The 27,214-nt window shown below is 45.5% G+C and overlaps 4 protein-coding genes across 4 annotated transcripts; 2 read left to right on the plus strand and 2 right to left on the minus strand.

The window, feature by feature from the left end:
- The first annotated feature begins 1,598 nt into the window (after nucleotides 1-1,598).
- On the plus strand, nucleotides 1,599-3,261 carry LOC139833497 (protein MATERNALLY EXPRESSED GENE 5-like). Its single transcript, XM_071823794.1, has 5 exons — nucleotides 1,599-1,741; nucleotides 1,814-2,042; nucleotides 2,172-2,233; nucleotides 2,317-2,412; nucleotides 3,139-3,261. Exons 1-5 carry the CDS (start codon nucleotides 1,640-1,642, stop codon nucleotides 3,259-3,261), a joined length of 612 nt encoding a protein of 203 aa, XP_071679895.1. The 5' UTR covers nucleotides 1,599-1,639.
- Nucleotides 3,262-4,065: 804 nt separating this feature from the next.
- On the minus strand, nucleotides 4,066-5,181 carry LOC127316266 (BTB/POZ and MATH domain-containing protein 2-like). Its single transcript, XM_051346669.1, has one exon. The coding sequence runs from the start codon at nucleotides 5,179-5,181 to the stop codon at nucleotides 4,066-4,068; it is 1,116 nt and encodes a 371-aa protein (XP_051202629.1).
- A 12,896-nt stretch (nucleotides 5,182-18,077) lies between these two features.
- LOC127311515 (protein DWARF AND LOW-TILLERING) lies at nucleotides 18,078-21,047 on the plus strand. Its single transcript, XM_051341948.2, has one exon. It carries the CDS (start codon nucleotides 18,826-18,828, stop codon nucleotides 20,674-20,676), a length of 1,851 nt encoding a protein of 616 aa, XP_051197908.1. The 5' UTR covers nucleotides 18,078-18,825; the 3' UTR covers nucleotides 20,677-21,047.
- A 1,752-nt stretch (nucleotides 21,048-22,799) lies between these two features.
- LOC127311514 (LIMR family protein Os06g0128200) lies at nucleotides 22,800-27,024 on the minus strand. Its single transcript, XM_051341945.2, has 14 exons — nucleotides 26,612-27,024; nucleotides 26,412-26,497; nucleotides 25,678-25,796; nucleotides 25,457-25,567; nucleotides 25,149-25,247; nucleotides 24,887-25,009; nucleotides 24,537-24,599; nucleotides 24,396-24,460; nucleotides 24,199-24,308; nucleotides 23,979-24,093; nucleotides 23,830-23,895; nucleotides 23,409-23,519; nucleotides 23,214-23,280; nucleotides 22,800-23,124 (listed from the first exon to the last, which is right to left on the minus strand). Exons 1-14 carry the CDS (start codon nucleotides 26,959-26,961, stop codon nucleotides 23,077-23,079), a joined length of 1,533 nt encoding a protein of 510 aa, XP_051197905.1. The 5' UTR covers nucleotides 26,962-27,024; the 3' UTR covers nucleotides 22,800-23,076.
- Between the last annotated feature and the right edge of the window lie 190 nt (nucleotides 27,025-27,214).

Below are 27,214 nucleotides of genomic sequence, written 5' to 3' on the forward strand. Positions count from 1 at the left end.
CACCGCCGTGCCGTTCTCCCGTGCGTGCAGAGGATGAAGAAGCGAAGACGACGACGATCTCCTCGCTGGATGGATAAGCGAAGGGGTATGGTGGGCTGGGCCGTGACTGGGCTGCTCCTTGGGCCAGTGCTGGTGGGCTTGCTGGGCTACTGCGGCCTGGTAAGGCTTTCCTCTCTTTTCTTTTATTTATTTCATTTTCTGTTTTGTATTTTCAGTTTTAAAATCTAGTTTGGAATTCAATTCTGTTTTGCATATATTTCTTATTTGAATTTTACCAAAATTCATCTAAGATACTTTAGAGATTATTGTTGTGTATTAGAAAATTTAGTATGGATACTAAAACATTGGTTTATTAATTACTATTGGGGTTTGAATTAAATACCCCAATAGGTAGGATTTTGGATATCCAATTTGAAAGATTTAAATTGTATTTCAAAAGGCCTTTCTGATTACCTAGTGATAGGTAGGACATTAAGTGGGATTTCTTTGGAAGAGTTAATTTACAAAGTAAAGTTTATAATTCAGGTTCTTATTTAAGAATGTGATCACTTGCCTATTATTTTATGTGCTCATTTATCTGATAAGGACTTGGGAATTAGGTTAAATCTATTCCAAGTTTACTACCATTATTATCTTTAATCTAGCTTTAAAATATCTAGAGTGGCTATGGTTCCCATCATGGTTGCCTTTGGTTATAAGGGTGAATGCTTATTCACACCATATTAAGTATAGGGTTTGGCACTAAGGTTTTCATTGGGATCATCCAAGTGATGCTCAAGTTAAGTTTGGGACATGGAAATATAGTACCATGGGTGTGCTGATGTCATGCTACGATTACTAGGGTTTTCCTTATGCTTACAAATTGAAGCATAATTGAAATGGGAAGGTGGTCTAGGGTTTCCAAGTATTAAAGGACATGGGAGTTACTGGATATGTTGAGGATATGCTAGGGTTTGCTCTTCCTCACCATTGATAGGATAATATCTTTAAGATAATTGTAGGCTGGACATAAGTTCTTGGCTAGGTAGGGTTCTATTGTCATTCATTTAGTTCTTTCTACTAAGGATGTTGAATATGATCTAAAGTTGTTTACTAGTAGTTTCCCTATCATTTTATGTGATGGATGATATCTACTTATTATACTAGGTTTAACTTATGGCTTATTCTCCTATTTCTCTAAAATTAAGCTAGAGTGTAGTACCTCTCTTGTACTCAAACGATTTTAGTGGCACTGCCGTATGAGGGAGACTGGGATTTTGCGAGCGGTTGGTTTCAGTTTAGGACGGAAATTATCGACAGTTCTGTTTTAGTATTTAACTGGTTCAGGATTCAGCTTGCAGAATTTAGTTTTGCTTGCTTGATACTAGTCGTTGCTTGTGAGCTGTGACTGCTAGCTGTGCCTCAAACGGATACTCTCGTCGATTAATCATGTCACAAAAAGATGCGTCCGGCAATATATATCGACCAATATGGGAATATCTGAATGCATTGAATGAACGGCTTGAGAGAGGTGGAGAGCACTATCTGTAATTCATATAAAATTTCAAATGTTCTTGTAAAAGCCCTGCAATAATATGCCTTGAGCCCTACATTTACGTCTAGCTTTCCTCCCCTTTTAGATGTACCTGGTGCTCACGAGATGGCTGGCTATTACCCTCGTGAGGAAGAGAGGGCAGGATATGCTGCCGTGAGAGAAACACAGGCTCTTAATGCTTCCTATGAGCGTTTTCTACGTACCGGGGTATTGATCTTCATTTTCTTGCATAATGATTTACTAAACACCACTCTCAGCTAACATGTTTGTGAACTTCAGCAAATTCAGTCCTATGGTGCTGGACCTGCCGGGGGATCTATTAGGCCTACTGCGGGGGCTAATGCTGGTTACCAAGCTGATGATCGTCCAGTGGTGGCTGCTGGGGGTATGGATGGCAGGAATGCTGGTTTTGGTGGCGGAATTTCAGAACCTCCCCTTCCGCCAGATGCCTCAAATACCTTATTCATTGAAGGCATCCCTACTGATTGTGAACGCCGAGAAGTTTCTCGTATCCTTGTACACTCTAGGATTATACGTTTTATGTGTCTCTCAATCTAAACCTTTGTGTTCTTAAATTGCATTTGTTTTCCTTCTTCCCTTATTTTTATAGCTATTGGTCCTTCACTTCTCCATCCAGATATCTTTCGACCATTTGTTGGTTTTAAGGAGGTGAGGCTCGTAACCAAAGACCCAAGACATGTAAGTGAACCTATTGGGTGTTTGTCAGGCCTTGCCTCATATTCGATTTTCATTCATTCTTCTAACTCCTTTGCTTCTGACAGCCTGGTGGTGATCCAATCGTGCTCTGCTTTGTTGATTTTGCTAATGCTGCTCAAGCAGCTGTTTCCATGGAAGCTTTGCAAGGTAAGATATATTCTGTTCACCCTAACCATTTGCCAGTCGTTATTCACGAATGCTTCTGGTTGCATTAAGTCTTGTAGCTACTACCTTGGTCCTCAAGTTGACAGCTGTGACCACACAATGTGCTACGTTGGTCACATCAGCACCAATTTGGCATGAATATCTTGTGTTGGATACTGGTTTGTTCTGAACTAGTGTGTTTTCTTTTCTTTTCCCTGGAGTGCTAGTTGTGCGATAAGACAAGCATAAACTTGAAACATGCGTATCTCAATATCCATATGGCTGTTTGAGTAGTGGTGGTAGTTCGAAGCCTCTGGGCAAAGTATCCTTTGAATAGCTACTTGTCTACTATTATCCCAATCATTTTAGCAAAGCTATGGATGCCATGTAATTATTCATTGGACACATTTTTCTATATCGGTAGATGTAATCAAGTGACTTAAATGTCGAGGTAATGTTTGATAGTTATGCATGCAAGAGTTTTTTTTATGTCTGAAGGCATTTTCTGAATGGATGGCTATACAAGCTTATCATGGTATGCTATTCTGCTGATCTAGTCATCATTCTGAGAGAAGGTGCTATCTGTTTGTTGTGAATCTGCTTAGAATTTCTTTTGCACATCTTTAGCCGAGTTTTACCCATATGTTTGCCTGGTCGTTTGTTAATATGTTGTTCTTTAGATGCTAATATCTGCACGTGGCTACCTAACATTGGATCATGAACATCCTGGGCTGGTTTTGCAGGTATATAAGTTTGATGAACACGACCGGAATTCACCTCACCTGCGGCTGCAGTTTGCTCGTTTTACGGGTCCGAGGGGGCAATCAGGACCTGGGGGTGGTGGAGGTGGTCGTGTTAGGCGTTAAGTTGTTGGCCACGTCATTTGTGAATCTACTCGGTCCAGATGTTTGTTGACCTAGCTGGAGGTTCTTGGTGCGACGATAATGTCAACTAATATATTTCTAGTCACCTTGTTTAGCTTGACCACATCGGCTGCTGATGTGCGATGCTGATATTTTCTTGTTGTATACCGCATATGTTTCTCCTCATAGAAATAGTGTTGTAGTGTTCCAACTTTGTTACCCTGGTCTTGCAAAATGTTTTTTTTTACAAAATTAACTGGTTAAAGATGGGAGATGAAAAGGTTGCAGCTGTAAGCAATGTCTTAATCATGTACATACTGTTTTTGCTGACTAATGCTTTTTGGGGTTGAGAAATTCTGTCCTGCCCGCTCCATATAATGTTGCTATGTTATTCAGCTTTGAATTTTCCTTGTCAGTATTGATCCATCACATCTTGTAATCAAAGAGTTGGAAACAATTGAACGAATGTGTAGTTCTGTATATATTACATGGGGCTGAAATCTGTATTCTTGCAGTTCATAGTCTACCAGTTCTTGGTCGAATTTCGCTGCTGCAGTGTCAGACTTACAGTAGCACATGTCAGACTTGATTCAGTGTCTGCCCGTCAACTAATTCTGGAAAAAAGCTGTGTCAAGTAATTTGAAACGGAGGAAATATTTCATATGCCACGAGCGATAGAATAAAAGATCTGAACCTAATTTATAGCGTTTTTAACTGTACAAATGGCATGGCTATTGTGTGCAAGTCCTGCAAAGTAAATTAAACTAACATCTAAAACTATATGGCACCTCATCAGCGACGGTAGATTCAGACGCGTGTGCTAAGTAACTGCTCATCTAGCGGCCTATTCTTCTCGAGGAGCTCCAGCAGAGCAGATGGGCATCCTGTCTTGAGCTTCTCAAGACCATCGGGCGATGCCAAGACCACATCCAGGTTACCGGGAGAAGAGAGGAACCGCATGCCCGCCTTCCTCAGCACGGTGCAACCATGACGCTCGGCCAGCGCCAGTGCGGCGGTCACGGAGCTCGTGTCGATGTTCTTGCACAGCGCCTCCTCGCAGGCGAGCTTCAGCTCTTCCAGCTCGTACCTGTTCGCCGCGACGAGGAGCCGCTCCGCCATCGCCTCGAGCTCCGGCGGCGGCGAGTTGGTGTACATGAACCGGAGCAGCGCCTTGCACACGTCGGCGTCCATGTCGCCGACGCGTAGCTCAGCGACGGTGTCGTTGGAGGCGAGCGCGAGGTCCGCCTTGAAGACGGGGGATCCGGCCTCGAGCACCCACCGGTGCGCGGCGAGCGTCTGCCCGTCGCCGGCCTCGATCTTCACGTCGGGTTCCTGCCTGTTCCAGATAGCTTCCGCGATGCCATGCACGGGGAACGGCGGTGGCGCCTTGGTGAGTTCCTCCGCCGCAGCAACCTCGTCCGTGTAGTCCTCGGTGCGCAGCCCCGTGTCGACGGTGACGTCGCAGAGGACGGACAGGCAGTCGTCCTGGAGGTGCTTCTCCTTGTCCAGTTCTTCGAGTTTCATGAATTTGTCCCAGCCCCAACCCCTGCCCATGAAGTGGTGTTCATCTGTGGACCGAGTACGGGACGGCTTCCAGGACTTGTCGAGTATGCTCAGCTTGTATCCCGCCATGGCGTCGCCAGTCTTGGCATGGCTGGCGTTCTGGAGGTAGAGGGAGATGCATCCCCGGTCCTCTTCGGCGTTGCCGTTCGGATAGCACTTGACGCGCCAGTCGTGGCCGCCGACGCCGAACGTGCCTGACTGGATGGCCGCGCCATTGGCCACCTTCTCCCTGACCTGCGTGAACCTGTGGATCCTCAAGACGTGGGAGCCGGTCGCCTGCGTCCTCGCGCCGAAGTTGGAGGCGGTGATCTGCTGCCGGCCGCCGACGCGCAGGGCGGACAAGAGCGCGGACGTCGACATGATGCCAACGGGAGGGTGGACGATCGCGGCTTGCAGACGTTTACAGGTGGTACATATATGTAGGTCAAATCAGGGCGCCCGTGTTGTTTATGGCTACTTCAACAACGCATATAGTGACCCTGTTGATACCGGCACATGTAACACTTCCTCACTATATGACATCGTGATTTCTCTGGCCTCTGGTACGTATGCAACCCAAACAGAGTCGTTACTTGGGCTACAATCAATCAATTGACACCTTGGCAGACATTATTTGCTAGACGTTTTAAAAGGGAACATTTTTCTGTGACATTTTATTAAAATCACACAGCGATTATATCGTTCAAAAGTGTTTCTAAAAGAAAACTTGGAGGATCAACCTCCCAACTACTAGACAGTTTACTACTAAAACACTCACTAGCTATTACATGAGCCGATTTATTTGCATCCATCAGACAATGTTTAAAAGAAACATTTCCAATTGAGACAACCGTGTCGATGCAGTCCGCACAAATTCCCGCTGAATCACTCTACCACACCTCTTCCCCAGAACAAGCTTCTACAATTTCTGTAGAAGTTTTGTCATGCTTTCTTGGTCGTTTTGCTTCTTCTTTGGACCACGGTCCTCCATCTGTAAACTTGTAATATAAAACATGCAGAGTTTTATATAAAAATTTGCATTTCTTTAGAGTGGGAATCTGCTCGTTGCTCACCTTCCGTCGCCGCAACCACCATAGATACCAGCTCGTGACCACCACTTTTTGGTTGATATGTCAGGTTCGACAGTCATTTTCAGTTAACAGAGAAAAGTCAAAACTTAACGTTAAAGGGATGGACCCACTGGACCAACGTTCAGGGCTTGATCTGTACGTGACTTGTTCTCGTATGTAACAAACGCACCCTGATCGGGGGTGCCAAAACCAACTCGATGGTTTTGGTCCCCTGTTGCGCTGTGCCATATAAAGGGGTGGAGTCTGGCAGAGATCGATACCAAGTTAACGATCTAAACATCTGCTTCCCCCACATCCCAAAACTCTACCAATCTAGAGTGGCCAGAAGCAACGGAAAGACTGGAACCTCGCCGTGCTGTGCCAGGGCAGTGCAGGTGGCGCCCGGAGGGGATCAGGAGGATCTCCAGATCGGCATCGACCACAAGTTCGTCATCAACACCGCCACACCAAGCCTGCCTCACGCAGGCGTCGATGGGATCGTCAGTGCCCAGTAATGCAACACATCTACTCTCTCTGTTTATGATCATTAGGTGTTCTAGTGTCTGCTTTTGCGATCTTGTGCTACTCATGCTTTTTTTAGACCTAGCAATGGTATCAAAGCCTTGTGTTGCTAGCACTAGAACCCTAGTTGTGATTAAGATCATGTTTTAGGCAATTATGTTACTCAGATCGGTTAAATTTGTATCGAATTAGAACCATCTGCAAGCAATTATGAACCCTAAATATGGATTTTGGCTCATTTTGGAGGATGAGAACCTCACCTTACGCCGCCGGGTCGTTGCCTCTCCCTTTCGGGGCCCGCCGGAGCAGCGATAGCTCCGGCGAGGGCAAGGATCCCGCGCCGCCGCTCTCTCCCGACGGAGGAGCGCGGATGGACGCGCGGTAACGCGCGGAATGGCTGCCGGCCTCGCCGGTGAGCGCCCTCGCATGACGGAACGGCGCCAGTCGCCACGCTCGACGGAGGAGCGCGCCGGACATGGTCCGTCGCACGCTGATCCGGCGAGCGCCGCCACCGCGCCGGCATGATGAAGGGCGCCTCTGGCCGCCGGGCAAGGCCGCCTCGCGCGCCTCGGGCCGCCGGGCGTGGTCGTCTCGCGCGCCTCGGGCCGCCGGGCGTGGCCGCCTCGCGCACCTCGCGCGCCTCGCCGCGTGCCGGCCCCTCTCCGTCGTGTACGGGTGCGGGTGCGGCAGAAAAATCGGTGGAGGAGGGCGCCGCTCTCTCTCGCGGAAAAATCGGGGGAGGAGGAGGATTTTTTAGGGTTAGGGCTCCGGCTGCCCTTTTTGATCCGGCCTTGAATGATCTTGGCCGTCCGATCCACTGGACGGTCCAGATCGAGGCGGAGCAGCAGCCGAGCCGGGGGTCCTTTTTGGGCTGCATCTGAGAATGGGCTTCGGCCCAGGTTGTCGACAGTCCATGAAGTTTTGGGCCGCTGAACGTTTTTCTGCCACTGTTTCTGTTTTTTCAGTGCATATAAATGATTATTAAGTTGATGTTTTCATGTTTTTTGCACTGTTTTGGACAGAAATTAAATTGTCTAAAATAATATGATCAGCAAACATGCTATTTGCTCTGGACAGAAATGAACCAACGAGATTTTTTGTTGAGAGTATTTAGTATGTTTTTAATGTTGAATTATCAAATTAAGCATCACATAAGTTGTTCCTTAAATGATTTAAAGTTGATGTTTATTTTGAGAATGTCATGACTGCAAAAATAATTCTGACCAACGTTGTATTATTTCTGCAAGTCAACTCCCTAATGTTGTTCTAATTCATGTCATTTCTGCCCAACGGTGTTTGACATAGAATAAGAAATTTATGGCATGTTTATTTTATATGCATGCAATTTTACTAATGAATGTCCATGTCAAATTTCAGCTTCCGCTGCGATGCGTTATGATGTTGTCGAGCAGTTGACCGGCAGCAACTTTCCTCGTTGGAAGAACTCCATTGAGCTATGTTTGGCTTTCAACGAGTTTGATTATGCCTTAAGGGAGGATAAGCCCGTGGCGCCAGTTGTTGGTGCTACGGGGTATGATGAACTAAAGAAAACTTATGACTCCAAGATGGAGAAGTGGGACAAATCCAATCACGTTGCAATGCTCGTGATGAATTCTTCCATTTCACCTGAGATTATTGGGGCTCTCCCCAAGAAAGATACTGCTAAGGAATTTATGGAAGCCTTGGAGGAGCAATTCAAAGGCTCTGAAAAGGTTTATGCTCATGAGCTTTTTCACAAGCTACTTGGCAAGTATAAAAATGATGGTGATGTTAGGGGACACATACTGAGAATGATAAATGCTTCAAATAAACTGAAGCACCTAAAGTGTGAGCTCAGTGACAACCTCCTTATCATCATGATCTTGGAGTCCCTCCCTGAAGAGTTCGATCAGTTCAAGATCAACTACAATTCCATGAAGGATAAGTGGACACTTGCTGAGATATCCCCTCGGATTGTCCAGGAAGAAGAACGAATGATAAGGCAGAACAAGGATCAGGCTTTTCATGTTGTCTCCTCAAAGAGAAAGCATGACGGGTCAGGCCCTTCAAAGTCGCCAAAGAAAACCTTCAAGAAGGAAATGCCAAAGTTTAAAGGAAAGGAAAAGGAAAAGGATAATGGACAGTCTTCAGCGCCTACTGATAATGTGTGTTTCTTTTGTAAGAAGGAAGGCCATTACAGGAAGGACTGTCATGAATACCTCAAGTGGAAGATGAAGAAAGGTACAGATGAAATCACTTTTGTTGATGAAATGTTATATACAGATTTCTCTTGTACATCATGGTGGATTGATTCAGGTGCAACTACTCACGTTGCTAATTCTATGCAGGGATTAAATTTGATCCAAACCATAACAAGCGGGGCAAGACGACTTAGAGTTGCAAATGGAGTTGAAGTTGATGTTGAAGCTGTTGGGTCACTCACCTTGGAGCTCCACACCGGCTTTCACCTTCATTTAAATAATGTTCTTTATGTACCTACTTTAAGTAGGAATTTGATTTCAGTTTCTTGTCTCGATGATAACATGTTTGAGTGCAAGTTTGGTAACAAACAATTTGTTTTAAATTATTGTAATAATGATGTTGGCCTCGGTGTCAGACGAGGCAAACTATATATGTTATCTATGAATGATTATGTTTCGCATGTGAGTAATGTTTCGAATGTTGAGAAGAAATGGAAGAGTACTAGTACTTCTTCGAAATTGTGTGTCGTTTGTGCCACATTTCGAGGGGGGAGAATGGAAAGACTTATTAAAAATGATGTACTCCTCCCATTAGACTTCTCCGATGCGGACAAATGTGTTGATTGCATCAAAGGTAAATATGGAAAAACAATTAAGAAAGGAGCGGTAAGAGCCACGAGTGTCCTCGAACTCATACATACTGACATATGCGGACCTCTTAATGTTAAGTCTATAGATGGTTTTGATTCGTTCATCACCTTCACAGACGACTTTTCCCGTTATGGGTACATTTACCCTATACGTGATCGATCGGAAGCTTTGGACAAATTTAAAGTGTTCAAAGCCGAAGTTGAGAACCAACTGAATGCAAAAATTAAAGTTGTACGATCTGATCGCGGGGGAGAGTATTACGGTAGGCACGCTCCTTATGGGCAAATTCCAGGATCTTTTGCTAAGTTCCTAGCTGAGAATGGAATTGTTGCCCATTATTCAATGCCTGGTGAACCTCAACAAAATGGTGTGGCTGAGCGCCGCAATCGCACGCTTTTGGATATGGTGCGTAGCATGCTCAGTCATGCAAGTTTGCCGGTAAGCCTATGGATGGAGGCATTGAAGACGGCTGCACATATTTTAAATCTTGCTCCCACTAAGTCAGCACCGAACACACCTCACGAGATGTGGACGGGAAAGAAACCGAGCTTGAACTATTTACGTGTGTGGGGCTATCCTGCTGAAGCTAGAATTTTCAATCCACAACTTAAGAAGTTAGACCCAAAAACGGTTAGTTGTTTCTTCGTCGGATACCCGCACAGGGGAAAGGGATATCGTTTCTATTGCCCAGGTCATACCACTAAGTATGTGGAGACCCGGCAAGCGGTATTTTTTGAGGATAATGAAGTTAATGAAATAAGGAAGATCGATCTTGAGGAAAAGTGGGTGTGTGCTCCATCCCCGATTATCCAAAAGGTTGTTCTACCAATGCAGAGGAGAATCACTTCTAATGTTGAGACTGAATCTCACAGTTTTGGTCCTCAACCTGATGGTGATCCTGAAACTAATGATAACACAAATCCAGAAGGTGAAGAAAATCACCAGTCGGATAATGAAGAAGATCCTCATAATAATAATGCCCCTCCACCACCATCGCCTGTGAGAAGATCACATCGAGAAAGAAGAAAAGCCATCTCAGATGATTATATCACCTACATGAGTGAGGATGTAGATGATATAGGAAAGGTGGAGGATCCAACCTCATACAAGGAGGCCATTAAGAGTTTGAATTTGTCTAAGTGGCAAATCGCCATGGAAGACGAGTTGAAATCTATGAGCTCAAATGATGTTTGGGACCTAGTAGAAGTTCCTAATGACGCCAAAAGAGTAGGCTGTAAATGGATCTACAAAACTAAGTACGACCCCAAAGGGAACATCGAAAGGTTCAAAGCTAGACTTATGGAAAAAGGTTTCACACAGAGAGAAGGAATCGATTATAATGAGACTTTCTCTTCTGTGTCATCTAAAGATTCTTTTAGGATCGTCATGGCTCTGGTAGCTCATTTCGACCTAGAATTGCATCAAATGGACGTTAAGACGGCATTTCTAAATGGTGACCTTGATGAGGACGTATACATGACTCAGCCGGAAGGTTTTGTTGTGGAAGGAAAGGAACATTTAGCATGTCGTCTGAAGAAATCCATCTATGGCTTGAAGCAAGCTTCAAGACAGTGGTACCTCAAGTTCGATAAGATTATTAGAACTTTTGGTTTTACTGAAAATGTTAAGGACAACTGCATTTATGTTAAGTTTAAGGGCAGTAGGTTCACAATATTAGTCCTGTATGTGGATGACATATTATTGGCCTGCGGTGATAAGGATATGCTGCACGAGACCAAGAATTTTCTGTCTTCCAATTTTGATATGAAAGATCTCGGTGAAGCTTCATATGTCCTCGGCATTGAGATTCATCGAGATAGGTCTAAAGGTGTGTTGGGACTATCACAAAAGGCATACTTTGAGCGAGTACTAAAGAAATTCAATATGCATAAGTGCTCTGGCTCACCTGCCCCAGTAGTCAAGGGCGATAAGTTTGGGACATTTCAATGTCCGAGGAACCAAATTGAAACTGATCAGATGAAGTTGGTTCCTTATGCTTCAGTTGTCGGAAGCATCATGTATGCACAAGTTTGTACACGCCCTGACTTGGCTTTTATAACCGGCATGCTTGGTAGATTCCAATCAAATCCAGGACTAGACCACTGGAAGGCCGCAAAGAAAGTCTTGCGTTATATGCAAGAGACAAAAGGGTACATGCTTACGTACAGAAGGTCTGATAACCTACAAGTTGTTGGTTATTCAGATTCTGATCATGCCGGTTGTGTGGATAGTAAGAAAACCACGCCAGGTTATGTATTCACACTTGCCGGAGGAGCTATATCGTGGAAAAGCTCCAAACAAACTATAGTTGCTTCATCTACGATGCAAGAAGAGTTTATAGCATGTTATGAGGCCACTGGGCAGGCTGTATGGCTAAAGAATTTCATTCCCGGACTTAAAGTGGTCGACAGCATTTCAAAACCACTTCTATTGTACTGCGATAATGAACCCGCAGTTTTCTATGCGAATAACAACAAGTCAAGTGATGCTGCCAAACACATTGACATTAAGTATCATGTTGTGATGCATAGGATCCAGGATCAAACAACTAATGTTAAGCATATAAGTACGACTCGTATGCTTGCGGATCCGCTAACGAAAGGCTTACCACCCAGAATTTTTCGTGAGCATGTTGCCGGCATGGGATTACTGGAAGCCTTATGATTCTGGAATAAAGGGACCATAATAAGAACCACTCCCAATAAGTATTATGTTATCCATTTCAAGATAGGCTGGTATGCCATAAGTGTTGAGGTTCAATAATTTCATTGGTTGTTGTAACACCTCACTTTGGTTTATTATTCCTATGGAGAATGGGCAAATGATGTTAAACCTAACGATCAAGGGGGAGAATGTTGGTTGATCTGTCAGGTTCGACAGTCATTTTCAGTTAACAGAGAAAAGTCAAAACTTAACGTTAAAGGGATGGGCCCACTGGACCAACGTCCAGGGCTTGATCTATACGTGACTTGTTCTCGTATGTAACAAACGCACCCTGATCGGGGGTGCCAAAACCAACTCGATGGTTTTGGTCCCCTGCGCTGTATTGCCATATAAAGGGGAGTACGCGAGAGATCGATACCAAGTTAACGATCTAAACATCTGCTTCCCCCACATCCCAAAACTCTACCGATCTAGAGTGGCAAGAAGCAACGGGAAGACTGGAACCTCGCCGTGCTGTGCCAGGGCAGTGCAGGTGGCGCCCGGAGGGGATCAGGAGGATCTCCAGATCGTCATCGACCACAAGTTCGTCATCAACACCGCCACATCAAGCCTGCCTCACGCAGGCGTCGATGGGATCATCAGTGCCCAGTAATGCAACACATCTACTCTCTCTGTTTATGATCATTAGGTGTTCTAGTGTCTGCTTTTGCGATCTTGTGCTACTCATGCTTTTTTTAGACCTAACACCACTGTCTCCTATAGTTTTGAGAGAAGAGAGACCCGACACAAAATTCTCTAGCAACCTAAGAATATATTCCAACACCCAGCCTTGTCCACTGTTATTAAATGTGAGATGATATCAAGAAGACCAAGCTCCCGCCATATTTCTTTCGCCGTCATACATGTAAATAAGATATGTAGAGCATCCTCAACTCCTTGACTTCAGATCGGACAGGATCCACTCTGGCCAATATGCCTATTCACCAAGATGCTCTTCAACGGGATTATACCATGCAGTGCCCGCCACGCAATTTTTTATAATCTTGCTAGGTACCTTAAGCAGCTTCCACATCGTCTTCCACACAGGATTAACAACCAACCCTCCTGACAAAGCAAGCTGATTCGCCTGTGGCCCAAACTGATGCTTCCATTGTGTGTAGTACCCTGATTTCACCTTTTATATCTTCCATGGTTTGTGAGTCCCCGGACAACAAAGTCTTCAAATCCCCTATAATTCAATGGTATTTGAACGATTCTCTCAACATCCAATGAGTTAAAGATTTCATAGAGGAGATGCTCATCCCATCTTCCTGTAATAGGACTAATCAGATCTAAAACTTTTGTATACGCAGTAGCCCCTCTCAATGTAGTTACCCTTTTATTAGGACTAGAAGGAATCCAATGATCATTCCATATATTTATTTTTTCTCCATCTCCTACACGCCAAACATAGCCTCTCTTGAAAGTTACAAGGCCTGCCACAATACTTTGTCAGCCTTCTTTCGATCTTGCTTTTACGATATCACTATTTGAATAATACTTTAACTTCGGAGGTGCCGTTTTGGCTCATATGAGCAAATGCTTCCATTATATAAAATAATTAAAAAATAATTTTAAAAATATTAAAACAAATTGACATAATTTTTTTGGTGTACATCGTGACATTCTATGTTAGTGCACACGTTTCCATGGAGAAACAACATTTTACGTGGTGTGTACAAAAAAGACAAAAAAATATCATGTACGCAGTCATGTTATAGCATCAAAATTTGTCTTTTTTACAGGAGCCACAATTTTTTTTAGTTTTTTTTTAACTTGTATATGAACATAAAATATGTAGATGTACATGAAAAATTTTACTTTAGAATTTTTTGACACTTCGAAGTGTAAATTCACACAACGGGAGCAAATGCTCCTATGAGCCAAAGTGAATATCCCTTTAACTTCAGCTTTTTAGCACATAAGGAATCAGGGTTGCTAATAAATCTCCACACCTGTTTAGAAAGCATGGCTAGATTAAAGGACTGGAAATCCCTGAACCCCGTACCTCCCTCCTTATGGTAACAAAGTTTCCACCATGCCATTCAATGCATTTTGTTGCGTTTACAAACTCCTTTAGTTATCGGAAAGATAGACATAGCATAAACTAGGATAGCTTGAGCAACCACTTTTAGAAGAACTTCCTTACCACCAATAGATAATTGTTTCTCCTTCCACTCAATTATTCTTTGTATGATTTTTTCAACAAAGTGCAGAAAGCCTCTCCTTGGCCAAGGGCTTGTACCAGCAGGGTCAGGGGATTAAGGGGTACCTCCAGGACATGCTGAGGTGAGCCAGAGGTGAGAGGATAGGGGGTTGGCATGGTGTTTGACATGGTGATTGGCATGGGTTTGTCTTGGTCAATTTAATCAAGGAACAGTGGTGCACTTGCATAGCATTGTCCACAGGATGCAAAGAGGAGTGAGAGGTGACCAGAGCATGGATGGTTTAGGCAAAAATCCAATGGATAATAGAGTGTGCTCAAAGTCAAATGGTGCACATAAGGTGTTTGATAAAATGGCCGAAAGAGATTCAAATTTGAATTTTGTCAAAGTACTTTATGGGTGTGATTCAAATAAGGTTTGGCACCTCTTGATGGCCTTGGTTTGAAAAGTGAAGTTGATTTGATGAATTTCAAAATTGAGGTGATCTTAAATCTGTTTCAAAGTTGCCACTTTGGATGCTATTCAAAATCATTTGAATTTGAATCAGCAAGGTTGGACAACACCAAGTTGTTCAGTTTTATGTGTACTATAGATTTGGACAAAAAGATGATGAGGTTTGGTTTAGAAAAGAATAACCAAAGGGGCTCAAAGTAGGCATCATGCTAAAATTGTCACAAGTGACCATTATCACATGTGCCTTGTCTTTTTTCATTTTTCATTTTAATTGTTTTGCTTTTCACCTTTGATTTGGCTTGGTGAGTACTATGTTGGGTTTATTAAGGTTTTCAAACCATTTAAATAAAGTAAACATGGCATAGGCCAAGATTTGCAAATATGGCCATAAGCTCCTATTTGCCTCTACTTCTATTTTATTTTATTTTCTTTGTTTCTCTTTGATTCAAAAGGGGCAAGGTTTAGGGTTTAGAAACATGTTCATCACTTCAAGCAAGCAATCATTCCCTCATTCACCTAGTAGAAAAGATTTGGAAATAGGCAAGTTTTTGTTGACTCTAAATTTTTGATAAATGGAAATTGATTCTTCTTTGTTTTGAAATTTTGGGGTGTTACAGACGCACTGTTCGGAGAGATATAAGGCATGTAGAGCACGATGTTCTATCAGAGGAACCAACCGGAACTAAAGGCTTTTCGGCGGGCCAACCTTTAGTCCCGCTTGGTGGTTCAACCGGGACTAAAGGTGGATTTTAGTGCCATCTAACAAAATTGTTGGTGGGACAAGGATGTGTGGGTCGACGCACTGCTCGGCGAGATAAGGAAAGTAGCGCACAACGTCCTGTTGGAGGAACAAGACGAAGGAGGAAGCGGCGCAGTGTCTATAAAAGGATCGTCGGTAATCACAAGCAGCTCAACAAGCCAACCAAAAGGTAGGGAGCTTCGTCCCCATGGTCGGGGGAAATGGTTGGGAAATCTTTCGTGGCGGATCTTCTCAAAGATGTCATTGGTGTGCACGCCATACGACATCTTCGATGAGTTCGCCCCGGGAAAATTTCCCCACAAGCCCGTAAACGCCTCTATCTCCATTATTGGTCTATTCCTATCAACAGCCTCTTCCCCGTCCTGCAACCTCTATTTAACTAGCAAAAATAAGCCAACCAAGAAGGTAGGGAGCTTCGTCCCATGGCCGGGGGAAAGGGTTGGAAAATCTCCCGTGCAGGAGCTTCTCGAAGATATCGTTGGTGCGCATGCTATACGACATCTTCGAGGAGCTCGCCCTCGGAAAATTTCCCCACAAGCCCGTGAACACCTCCATCTCCATTATTGGTCTATTCCTATCAACAACCTCTTCCCTCTCATGCAACCTCTATTTAACTAGCAAAAACAAGGTAACCAAGAAGGGAGATAGCTAGAGTGAGAGGAGCACCTTCTCAGTTCCTCCCAGTTCATATAGAAATTAATGGACAGTGACATCACACTAGAGGTGTTGCCATGTTAGTCAAGTCATCAACTATAAACCGGAGCGTGGGCTTGGTTAATGGTTTGAATAGTTAGATTACTTATTTTACAAAACAGAAAATGGTTTTGGATTGCTTCTCCAAATTCAAATACTTTTTATGTTCAAAGTTTGTTCACATTCGAAAGTATGCAATAGTTATTCAAATTCAAATTCATATTCAAACACTTATCAAATATTCAAAATTATTAAAGATATCAAAAAACAAGTTAGTTTTGACGCAAATAAAAGATCTTTAGTCCTAGTTGAGGATAGCAACTGGGGCTAAAGGTGCTCACGGCTTACCGCACCCAACGCAGAACCTTTAGTCCCAATTTATGTCACCAACCGGGACCTACCGTGACTAGATGTGATATGCACGTTGACTCGTTTTCTACCAGTGACGTATGTAGGCCTGTGAAGTAAAGTTAACCCTATGTTGTGAGAGGGGAAATAACATCAAGCAATTCAGCATGGTCGGAATAATATTATGCATAGTTAGGATCGAAATAACGTTACACATGAGTTTGCAATGTTTAGGGATATCTTTTGCACATTTTCTTGTTCTTTAGTACAACACTAGAATGGGTGCCAACCACTTAAACAGAGATTATATATACATAATGGCTTCTTAATATTGATATATCCCCTTTGTCAAAAAAAAGTTAGTTCCTTCTGGCAGTATTTATCTTTTCTGGACCACGTAAGGCTCAACCTCTAATCTACATGTATAATCTGTATACGTAAAATCTATATACTTAGGAAAAAGTAAGTGAGTTGTTTGTTTGGCTTTAGTTCTCCAGAGACGTGTCACACGGAAGTTAATAAAAAACAAGAACTCGGTCATCGTCTTGAAATTCTTGAAAGCCCTTCAAAGATGGGCATCTCAAACCCCGAGAAAATTACATGAGCTGATCAGTTTCCTCTAAAATCTCAAGTAGCACCTTTACTCTCTTTGTTTAGTTTAATGCTTAGCTAAAGGCATGTTTGGGGTGGGCAGGATTCCATACCATAGGCAGAGGAACACACTGATTAGTGCAGACATCAAGGATGATATATCACACTATATATATTGAGCCCAACACGAGAAATTTAGCAAGGATAGGTAAGCATGCGGCCAGTATGACAGCGAGTTTTACAACGCATGAGCAGTACCTCTAAGGTATTTGTTTGTTACTTCCTCCATTTTTTTTAATTAACTCTAATTTAATATAACTTATATTAAATCATAGTTAATTAGAAGGGAACGAAGGAAGTAGTAGAATTGTTGTGGGGATTATCCCACCAAATCCTATGTCACCGCTTACCAGTACAGGTGTGTTTGATTATAGTGTATTGGTTGGTTTAATCCCAATTTTCTCTACTTATATCCACCTTTTTAGTGTATTTTTCTCAATCTTCTACGCTACCTTCATCTAGTGGATTGAGTATTAGGGTTTTATAGAGATTTGAGGGGGTCTGGTGAAGGTAGAGCGAGGTTCAGGATCGTCTTACGAAAAACTCTAGTACCAAGCAAGGGTTAACTAGGGTTAATTTTGGTTTTTGGACTACATTCCAAAATAAAAAATCGCTACATTGCAGTGTCCAGCGTGGACACGTATTACGGCCGTAGAGAGAGCCAAAGTGCCAGCACTTGCTTCCCGTACTGTACCTTAGCCAGACACACATCTTGTCAGCGTGTGCCACGGCATTGAATGGAACACACACGGCACGCGTGCGCGTCCTACGTGGCGCCACAGTTCGGCGACCGCGTCCGTCCGTGGCGTACGACCCACGCGATCCCGTCCGTCCGTGGGACGCGGGCCCCACGCGGTGGGAGCCCAACGGTAGGAAACGGGTCACGTGAGGCGCACCTGACGGGCCGCCTGACGCCGCGGCCCCACGCTGGCAGCGACTCAACGGTCACATTGACCCCAAAGCGAGGCAACGGTCACATCGTCTGCACCGTCCGTTCCCCATCCGACGGCCCAGCGCGGCGCCTCGGGGTTCCCGCCGACTGCCGAGACCGTTTCTTTTTGCCCGGGCTTCTTCTTCTTCCTCCATAGGTAGTAGAGAGGGAGGTGAGATCGTCAGTCAGAACAGAGCCACCACCACCACCCACCGTGAGGGAGAGAGATAGGGTAGAGAGAGCGAGAGGATCGTCGATGGTGAGGTAAGAACAGTGATAGGATAGTGAGGGAGAAGAGCAAGAACACCCATCCAACACCCATTCCCCCATCTGCATCGCATCTTAGGATAGGATTTCTTCTTCTTCTTCTTCTTTGGTTCTTTGGTTTGCTGCTGATCTCTTCTTGACAAAGAAAACAATGGAGGTGTTGGGGGCGGTGCGAGCTCTGCAGAGAGTGAGCATCCCCGGCAGCATCTGATCTTCTTCTTCCTCTTTGTAGATGTTCTGTTAGGCCATTCTTTGTTCCTCCCTAACGATTCGTTGATTCTTTTGTACTAAGCAGGCATTCTGCAGAGTCCAAAACCACCACCACTAAAATTCTTTCCTGCATATACAGCAGCATACACAAACATTACATTCTTTTTTTCGGTTCCTTTTCTTCTCTCGTTTTCGTTACTGGCCCAAAGGGAACTGACAAATTCCTTCCAAGAACCAACATTCCTCTGTTTTTAGCGACTCCATTTGGTTTTCTTCATCGATCCATTCGTACACTCCACCTCACTGACCACATACCAGAGAGAGAGAGAGAGAAACACACACTAGAGAGTGAGAGAGCAGAGTGTGATCAGCAGAGGAGGAAGAAGAAGAGACTACACCGCTGGTGACGCTTGTCTCAGGGATGTTGGCAGGCTGCTCGTTCTCGTCCAGGCATCAGATGAGCACAGCGCAGCGCCTGCCATGCGGATTCTCCAAGCGAGGCGGCCGCGGCGACACCGGCACCGGCGCCGCCCCGCGCGGCGAAGGCAGGGGAGGCAACGGCACCTGCTCCTTCCGGCCTCACCCGGCGCCGCCGGTCTCCCAGGCGGTGTCCTGGGGCGCCAAGCCGGAGCCCGGCGTCGCCGACGGCGGCTGGGACATGAGGAGTAGCAGAGCCGTTAAGCGCCAGCACGAGGAGGAGGAGGAGGAGGAGTATGGCCCCGTCGTTCGCGCCAAGCGGACGAGGGTGATGGGTGGCGACGGCGACGAGGTATGGTTCCATCAATCCACTGCAGGGGACGCCATGATGCAAGCGGCCGCCGGAGAAGGAGGAGAGGAGGCGGAGGAGCAGAAGGTCTTTCTTGTGCCCAGCGCCGCGGCGTTCCCCCACGGCATGGCGGTCGCGGGGACGTCGTCGCTGGCCCCGGCCAAGCAGGAGGAGTACAGCAAGTCGCCGTCGTCCCATTCGTCGTCTTCGTCGGGCGGCACGGACGGTGGCTCCTCGGCAATGCCGCCGGTTCTTGAGCCCGCCATCACGAGGAGCGTCGTGCCGGAGGCGGAGAGCCAAGCGCTGGAGCTAGTGGGCGCGCTCACGTCGTGCGCTGAATCCCTGGCCGTCTGCAACTACGACGCCGCGAACTACTACCTGGCGCGGCTCGGCGAGACGGCCTCGCCGGCGGGGCCCACGCCGCTGCACCGCGTGGCCGCCTACTTCGCCGAGGCGCTCGCGCTCCGCGCGGCGCACATGTGGCCGCACGTGTTCGACGTCACCCCGCCGCGCGAGCTCACCGACGGCGCCTTCCACGACGACGACGACGCCATGGCGCTCCGGGTGCTCAACAGCGTCACCCCGATCCCGAGGTTCCTCCACTTCACGCTCAACGAGCGCCTCCTCCGCGCCTTCGACGGCCACGACCGCGTCCACGTCATCGACTTCGACATCAAGCAGGGGCTCCAGTGGCCGAGCCTGCTGCAGAGCCTCGCGGCGCGGCGTCCGGAGCCGCCGTCGCACGTGCGGATCACCGGCGTCGGCGCGTCGAGGCAGGAGCTGCAGGACACCGGCGCGCGGCTCGCGTGCGTGGCCGCCGCGCTGGGGCTCGCCTTCGAGTTCCACGCCGTGGTCGACCGGCTCGAGGACGTGCGCCTGTGGATGCTCCACGTCAAGCGCGGGGAGCGCGTGGCCGTTAACTGCATCCTCGCCGCGCACCGCCTGCTCCGCGACGAGACCGGCGGCGCCATGTCCGACTTCTTCGGGCTCGTGCGCAGCACTGGCGCCGCCGTCCTCCTCCTCGGCGAGCACGAGGCGGCCGGGCTCAATGCCGGGCGGTGGGAGGCGCGGTTCGCGCGCGCGCTGCGGCACTACGCCGCGGCGTTCGACGCGGTGGGCGCGGCCGGCCTGCCGCCCGCCAGCGCCGCCCGGGCAAGGGCGGAGGAGATGTTCGCGCGGGAGATCCGCAACGCGGTGGCGTTCGAGGGCCCTGACCGGTCCGAGCGGCACGAGAGCTTCGGTGGGTGGCGGCGGCGCATGGAGGACGGCGGGTTCCAGAACGCCGGTATCGGCGACCGTGAGGCGATGCAGGGGCGGATGATCGCGAGGATGTTCGCGCCGGGCAATTACGGCGTGCACCCACAAGGCGACGGAGAGGGGCTCACGCTCCGGTGGCTGGACCAGCCGCTCTACACCGTGAGTGCATGGACGCCGGCCGGCGACGGCGCAGGAGGTAGCACGACGGTGTCCGCGTCCACCACGGCGTCACAGTCTCTGCAGAGCTGAACATGAAGTGAAGAAGAAGAAAGAACTGATCTTTTTCAGTGGTTCTTTTGCTGCTAATGATTCATTCAATTAGTCCATAATACAAACTGACCATTCTTTTACACATTCATTCATCATCGGAACAAGTAGAAGAAGCATAGAAAATGTAGCTTTTCTCTTTTATTTTACATGATAGGAGCAAAAATATTCAATTGTTATTAGTTATGTAATAATTCTTTATTCTTTTGGCTGCTTGAACCAGCTGCAATGTAGAAGAAGCAGGGACATTTCACAGCATAATATTACATTACATTCTTTTCAGCCATTATATGTAACTTGTAATCTTTGTTCAGAGTCAGAAATGAAATTGAATCACAAGACTATTTCATCCATCCTTCATGTTCTTTGTATCAGCTGAAATGTGTGAGTTGGATGGGACGTTTCATTCCACGTTTTCTGAATTTGTTTAGTTACGAATTATATCTGTATTGAACACCTAGTGCATTCCATGTAGCTGTAGCGAATTCGTGTGCGTCTGTGTGCAGGACTCATCCAGAATTCAGACATATAAAAATGAACAAATTCATCATTTTGGTTGACAACTGAACAGATTCAGATGACTTCACTCTTGATTTTCAATCTCAGATTAAATACTGGCCATTGATATTTAAAATGGCAGCATGTTACAACTTATTTCTGAAGCTATCAGCAATACTCAAGATCAAAATGACAGCAAGAATAGCGGCAAAAGTGGCGAAAACTCATCGGCGTTCTTGAGCACCAGTGGCAATTGGTCTAGTCTACATGCTGGATTTTATTACTGGGATCGCTCTGACCGTGCATAACTACGATGAGGTTGAAGCTGATGCAAAGGGAAAGAGAAAGTAATTCCACAGCTGCTCAACTGGAATGACAGCTCATGCTTGTTTTATTTGACCATCATGAACGAAGTCCATTTTCTTAAAATTTTGGAAATCACACTTTTTGGTCTGCAAAAAATTACATAACTAGATATCAGTGTGTCACATTGGCAAGTCCTCCGTGTGTGTTTAAGTGTATAGAGCGAGCCACCCACATGATCATTCTATGATACTTATCCCAACATGTAACAATTTATCAACTGAAAAAACTCACTAGATGTACATATATATATTTATATTTTAGAGAATATTTCATTGACCAAATAATAAGAAATCATGCTCGTTGAACAATCACAATTTTTTAGGTATGGGCCTTCGGATCTTGCTTCGCCAGATCGATTTTGGATCTTTTGTCGTTGTTGCCGCGAGGAGGATTATCCTCGCAGTTTTTGTCCCGGCTGCTACGTCCTCGACAATGGTGATTTGTACTTTCGGCTCTCCATCGACGACGACAAAGCTAGTTGGTTATTATTCCCTGAGATACTGGTGTTGGTACTTTTACCGATTTTGTATGACTGTTTTAATGGTTGCGTGCATGCACGCAGCCTTGACACGTGCATGCACGCAGCCTTGACATTGCGTCTCAAAAAATTATGGAAGAACTTTCGTCGGTATATACAGGTCTATGGTTCGTTATCTATTTTTGGCTGCCTTCAAAAGAGTATAAGATTGTGTTCTGGAAGAAAAAGAAATTGAAGACCTCGAAGATTTGTTACTATCTTTTAGATTTTATTTTGTAATTGTTGGAGTCAATTCATGTATCTCTACCATGTACTATTTGTTGCTATGAATATATGTGGTATTGATTGTAAAAAAAAACATGCTCCATACTTATATTATTTTCTTTTTGAACTGTATTAACGACCAAGCAAACAGCAGGGCGAATAACAAACAGCTCCTCCTACAGCACTTTCCTCTTACTTTTTGTCATTTCTTTTCTTCTTCGTTTCACGAATTTGTGCTGGCATATCAGCATTTCCCATAACATAAAAGAAGTTTTTCATTGTAAACTTCAAAATTGTGAATAATCAGATAAGCAAATCCGAGACGGAAAAAAACGCCAAGAGATGATCAGGAGAAGACATCCTTGATACAATCTGCAAGTGCGTGTGGTAATCACAGTGGTACAGCACATACGAACAAAAAGAACTGAACTATCAGTACGAACCCAACAAACGAACAAAGAGGCACACAGAAGATCTCCAGTCACAGGAACCATCAACCTCAAGAATAACATCAGCCGATTGATTACAAAACAATAATACAGAACAGAACCGAGGCGAGGAATGTGTACATTACAAAGGAAACCGGGTTCTTCTACTTTAACATCCGTGTCCGTGGGCGCTTTCATCTCCAGAGATTTTGATGGTCGCTAATTTACACCGATGGAAACTCCCAAGCTTTTCAAGAAAGCGGTTTGCAAGATCATATACATCGCTAACCAAACTATCACTCAGGAACAAATATGAATCCGTCAGGCTTTGCGCAGAGCAAACCAAAACTAATTTGAGAGCTGGAACCTTCCTGTCGGTTTCCTCTTTCGCCATCCCTGGAGAAAGATACTCGTTAAATTAAGCAAGCTAAACTTTGACTGAATTTGTTCCGATCTAGCTGAGTACTTCGAATGAAAAGACTTACAAAAATTGCATAGTAGAACAGTGTGAGTATGGCAAGAGCAACAAAGCCATACTGGAAGACATTGTACCTGCATATTCGAATGTTCAAAATAAAGTATGTATTCAAAGAGACTCTGGTATCTACAAAGACATAGATTCAATTCAAGCAAGAAATGCAGGCTGATAATTCTACTGACTTCATGCTAGTTAGACTTACTTGTAGAGATACTTAATTCCACGCAGAGACTGCAGTGTGTGGCCAAAGATCTCCTGAGCAGCAGTTGCTTGTGCGTAGTACGCAAAAGCTGTTGCGCAGAACTGAATCACACTGCATAAAGACAATAATGGAAATTCTATTGAGAGGACTTCTAAAGAACAATAAAAGGTGGAAAACATACTTGATGAAACCAACAAAACTCAGGTTCATGCAGAGGTCATTATTCATCTAATATAACAGAACATAGGCCCAAAAGCTATGTCAGTACTACATGGTTGCTAGGATGTGCATTCCGAGTTTGCATTATCACCAACAAATAACAGAAACTACAGTCCTGACATATAGGCATATAGCGACACATTTCCTCTGATTACAATACAACGCGTCAACGCACTTCTAAAAGAAGACATGGGTACCATACCTGATGGAACAAAGTAGGATCAGTCCAACGTTGAACAGGAACGAATTCATCAGCGTTCCTCCCCATCTGAAATAAGTTAAATGGCTGTTAGTGAATACCAGAAAAAAAAATGGACTGAAGAAAAGAGTGGCATGGAATGAATCAACTACTTCATTGGGTGAATGGTGATGAAAACTAATTTCAGGCCAAGCATCATTTCCCCAGCAATCACTGCGATGAGAAGATAGAAGCAGAAGAATGCAAAGGCAGCAGTCCCAAGCAGACCTGGTACAGAGAACAAAAAAAAGTCAGTTTATTCTTTTTTTTAGAATGTCAGTTTATTCTTATAAAGAGGATAAGTTAAAACATTGTCAAGGATCAGAAATGTACCCCAAACATCGTCCAGCTTTATGAAAATCTCATTCAGGAAAGAAGATAGAGGAGGATCAATCAACAAGTATATGACAATATGTGCAACCCAAGCAATAGATATAATTAACCTAAGAGCATAAGAAACTGTCAGACAACTGCACTTGCAAATACGTTTAAATAACAGAAGTAAATTTCAGAGATATATTTACACTTACCCAATAACGCCGAATACGAGTTTTCCGAGGTAAGCAAGAACTGTAAAAGCCCAGGTAGCTTCAGCCTGCACCATAATGGATGTCAGACAGAGCAACTGACAACAATAAAAAGAACAAATATGGGAACTCGCGTGCAATTACCTTTTCTCCTTGAGGGTACATCTCTTCTAGAGCATTCATGTCATTTTCCAGAAGTAATAACTCCTGATGATTAAAAGAGCAAATATGTTAATTACAATAACCGAACAGAACATCACACAAATATGAAACAACATATTGAAGAGGAAATGCTTCATGCAAATACATATATTATACAAATGGTACATAGCATGCAAATATGGGCACCGGTTCAATGGTAAAATCTCATCCACGTAACATTATAAAATGCATTGTCGTCCTACTCCACATAATCCTCTAAGATAAGTTTGTTCACAGAATAAACGAAGCTAAAGCTTCCAAGGAATATCATGTCATTTGGAGGACAGGCATACCTTCTCGACAGCCTTCACATTTTTGCGCCATTTTCTGCCCTTGCTCCCACTCCTCTCTTCTTGGTGAAGGGCTTCAGCTGCTTTCTTCAATTCCTTAGCCTTCTTACCCAATTCAGTTGCTTCCTGAAGGAAACACACTCAACATCAAGGTCAGACCAATATCCAAATCACAAAATAACTAGATGCAACATAAACTTTGGCTCTAAACAGTAGGAGCAAACAGTCTTCATGACTGAAATAAAGCATATAAGAACATACGCACCTTTATATATTGTGAGCGTGTAATGACAGCTTTTGGACGCCGGACAAACGAGAATATAAGGCTCAATGGGAGGCAAGCAATGCCGACACCACCAAATATCTATCAAATAAACAAATAGAGTTATTAACAGACACCAAGCCAGAAATAGAGCAGCAAGATTGGATGTAGCAGTTGGATATTGGAATACATGCATAAAATTGTCTCCCATACAGCTTTGTCCAGCACATAAACGAAATTTACCTATGGCATGCTAGTTCTACAAGAACAGTGATAAAGCTAATTGCGAAGGTTGAAGTAGTAAAACTCACAGTGAAGAGTACAGATCCAACAATGGTTGTAAGGGCCACCACATATTCAGGGAATGTAGCACGCATCGTCCAAGTCGTTTGAGAGTTGGCAGGTGCAGTGTTAGCTGAACACTGATGGAAACAAACGATAAAGCAGCTTAGCCACCAAATAAAAATTAAGAAATGATGATGAGCTGCAGGAAGTGAAACACAGGAAAGCATAGTTCCATCGGCGGGTAAACCTGACGGGTCAACGGAGCGATGCAAGGTTGGTTACTTGAGAATCCACTGAACTGGCTTGGAAATGCCTGAACTGATGAAGAGAGATGCCTGACAGTGAAGTCCACCTTACCAATAACCGCTGAAGCAACAAATTGAGAGTGCAGTCAGATGAAGTGTAGACATCAAGGAACAATCAGTGGAGGTACAGTTCATTCCGTGCAGGTACAAACATGAAGGATATGCCATGCAAACGAAATTTCCTATAAATATATCATGTGCAGGCCTCCAAAGTAAACTTCACAGTATTTGATACATGTGAGGACTGAGCATAGATGGCATAGCAAACATGAGAAGGACAAAATTATAATGTTGTTTTCTACGTTTCCTAGGTTAAGACAGTCCCAATGTATAAGCTGCAACCTAGCAATAGAAAACAAACGGTGACGCAGACAATCCAGATGTCTAAGCGGGCAACACTAGATACATACACACAGGACGTATGAACCCGGAAATGAATAACAACATGAACTCGGTCTCAGATCTGGCAATAGAGCATTGAGTGCTCCTGGGGGTAAACGTGAAAAAGCTTGAGGCTCCAATTTATTTAGACCAAAATGCAAAGCGACACTTGCAGTTGCCTCAATATTCATGTGAGCAGGGCCACATTTGAAGCTCAAATCGGTTTGATTGCGGATGAGCATGAGAAAAATAGAGGCAGGCAGAAGACGAGGGCGGGCGATCCGCGCGCACGCACCGTATAGGATGCCGAGGATGAGGCCGCATACCACAGCGGAGGCGACGACCCAGATGAGGGCGGTCTTGAGCCTCTTCCCGACGGACCTGGAGGCACGAGGACGGATCCAAATCAGCGGAGCAAATCATTTCAGTTGAATCGGAAGGATTTACGGAGCAAGCAGCAAGCAAGGGAAGGGAAGGTGGAGTCGAACGAATTACTTGTCCTGGTCGCCCTCGTAGTAGAACATGGCGAATGGGATGACGAGGAAGACGAGCACGGCGTCGAGGATGTAGATGAGGAGCCAGAGCGTCTTCATGGGGAGCGTGAGGGAGCAGGCCCCGTTGTAGACGGCCCTGCGGCAGGCCTGGCGGTTGGCGACGTCGGCGGGGAGCATGAGGATGGAGAGGACGGCGACGGTGATGCCGAGCACGACGACGAGCTTGGGGAAGTAGGCCTGGTTGGCGTCGTCGGGGTGCTGGTAGTTGACGAGCAGGTAGACGCTGACGAGCAGCACGAGGACGCTGACGACGACGGCCACGATCACCAGCGCCAGGTTGAAGTCCCCCATCGCGGCGGCCCGCCCGCCTGACGGGGTCAGGTCAGGTCAGGTCAGATCTCCCCGCCCGCCCGCCCGCGCGCGCGCGTGGAGGAGGGGGAGGAGGGAGCTGGGGGCGGCTAGGGTTTGGGTCGGGGGGGGGGGGTGCTGGGTGCGGCGGCGGCGGCCACCGGCGGACGGGATCTGCGGGGCGGCGGCGGGGATTTGGGGGCGGGTTGACGTCGCCGAGGCCGAGGGGAGTGGGGAAAGGGAAAGGGAGAAGAAG

This window comes from Lolium perenne, chromosome 7 (assembly GCF_019359855.2).
Source record: "Lolium perenne isolate Kyuss_39 chromosome 7, Kyuss_2.0, whole genome shotgun sequence".
In the NCBI taxonomy this organism is placed as follows: domain Eukaryota; kingdom Viridiplantae; phylum Streptophyta; class Magnoliopsida; order Poales; family Poaceae; genus Lolium; species Lolium perenne.

Coding starts and splice junctions, on each gene's coding strand:
- LOC127311514 (XM_051341945.2), bottom strand. CDS start 26,961: ATGGGGGACTTCAACCTGGCGCTGGTGATCGTGGCCGTCGTCGTCAGC. Junction 25,568..25,677: donor TCGCTCCGTTGACCCGTCAG/GTTTACCCGCCG, acceptor TGTTTCCATCAG/TGTTCAGCTAACACTGCACC. Junction 24,094..24,198: donor AAAGCTGGACGATGTTTGGG/GTACATTTCTGA, acceptor TCTCTGTACCAG/GTCTGCTTGGGACTGCTGCC.
- LOC127311515 (XM_051341948.2), top strand. CDS start 18,826: ATGTTGGCAGGCTGCTCGTTCTCGTCCAGGCATCAGATGAGCACAGCG.
- LOC139833497 (XM_071823794.1), top strand. CDS start 1,640: ATGGCTGGCTATTACCCTCGTGAGGAAGAGAGGGCAGGATATGCTGCC. Junction 1,742..1,813: donor AGCGTTTTCTACGTACCGGG/GTATTGATCTTC, acceptor TGTGAACTTCAG/CAAATTCAGTCCTATGGTGC. Junction 2,043..2,171: donor TGAACGCCGAGAAGTTTCTC/GTATCCTTGTAC, acceptor TTCTCCATCCAG/ATATCTTTCGACCATTTGTT.
- LOC127316266 (XM_051346669.1), bottom strand. CDS start 5,181: ATGTCGACGTCCGCGCTCTTGTCCGCCCTGCGCGTCGGCGGCCGGCAG.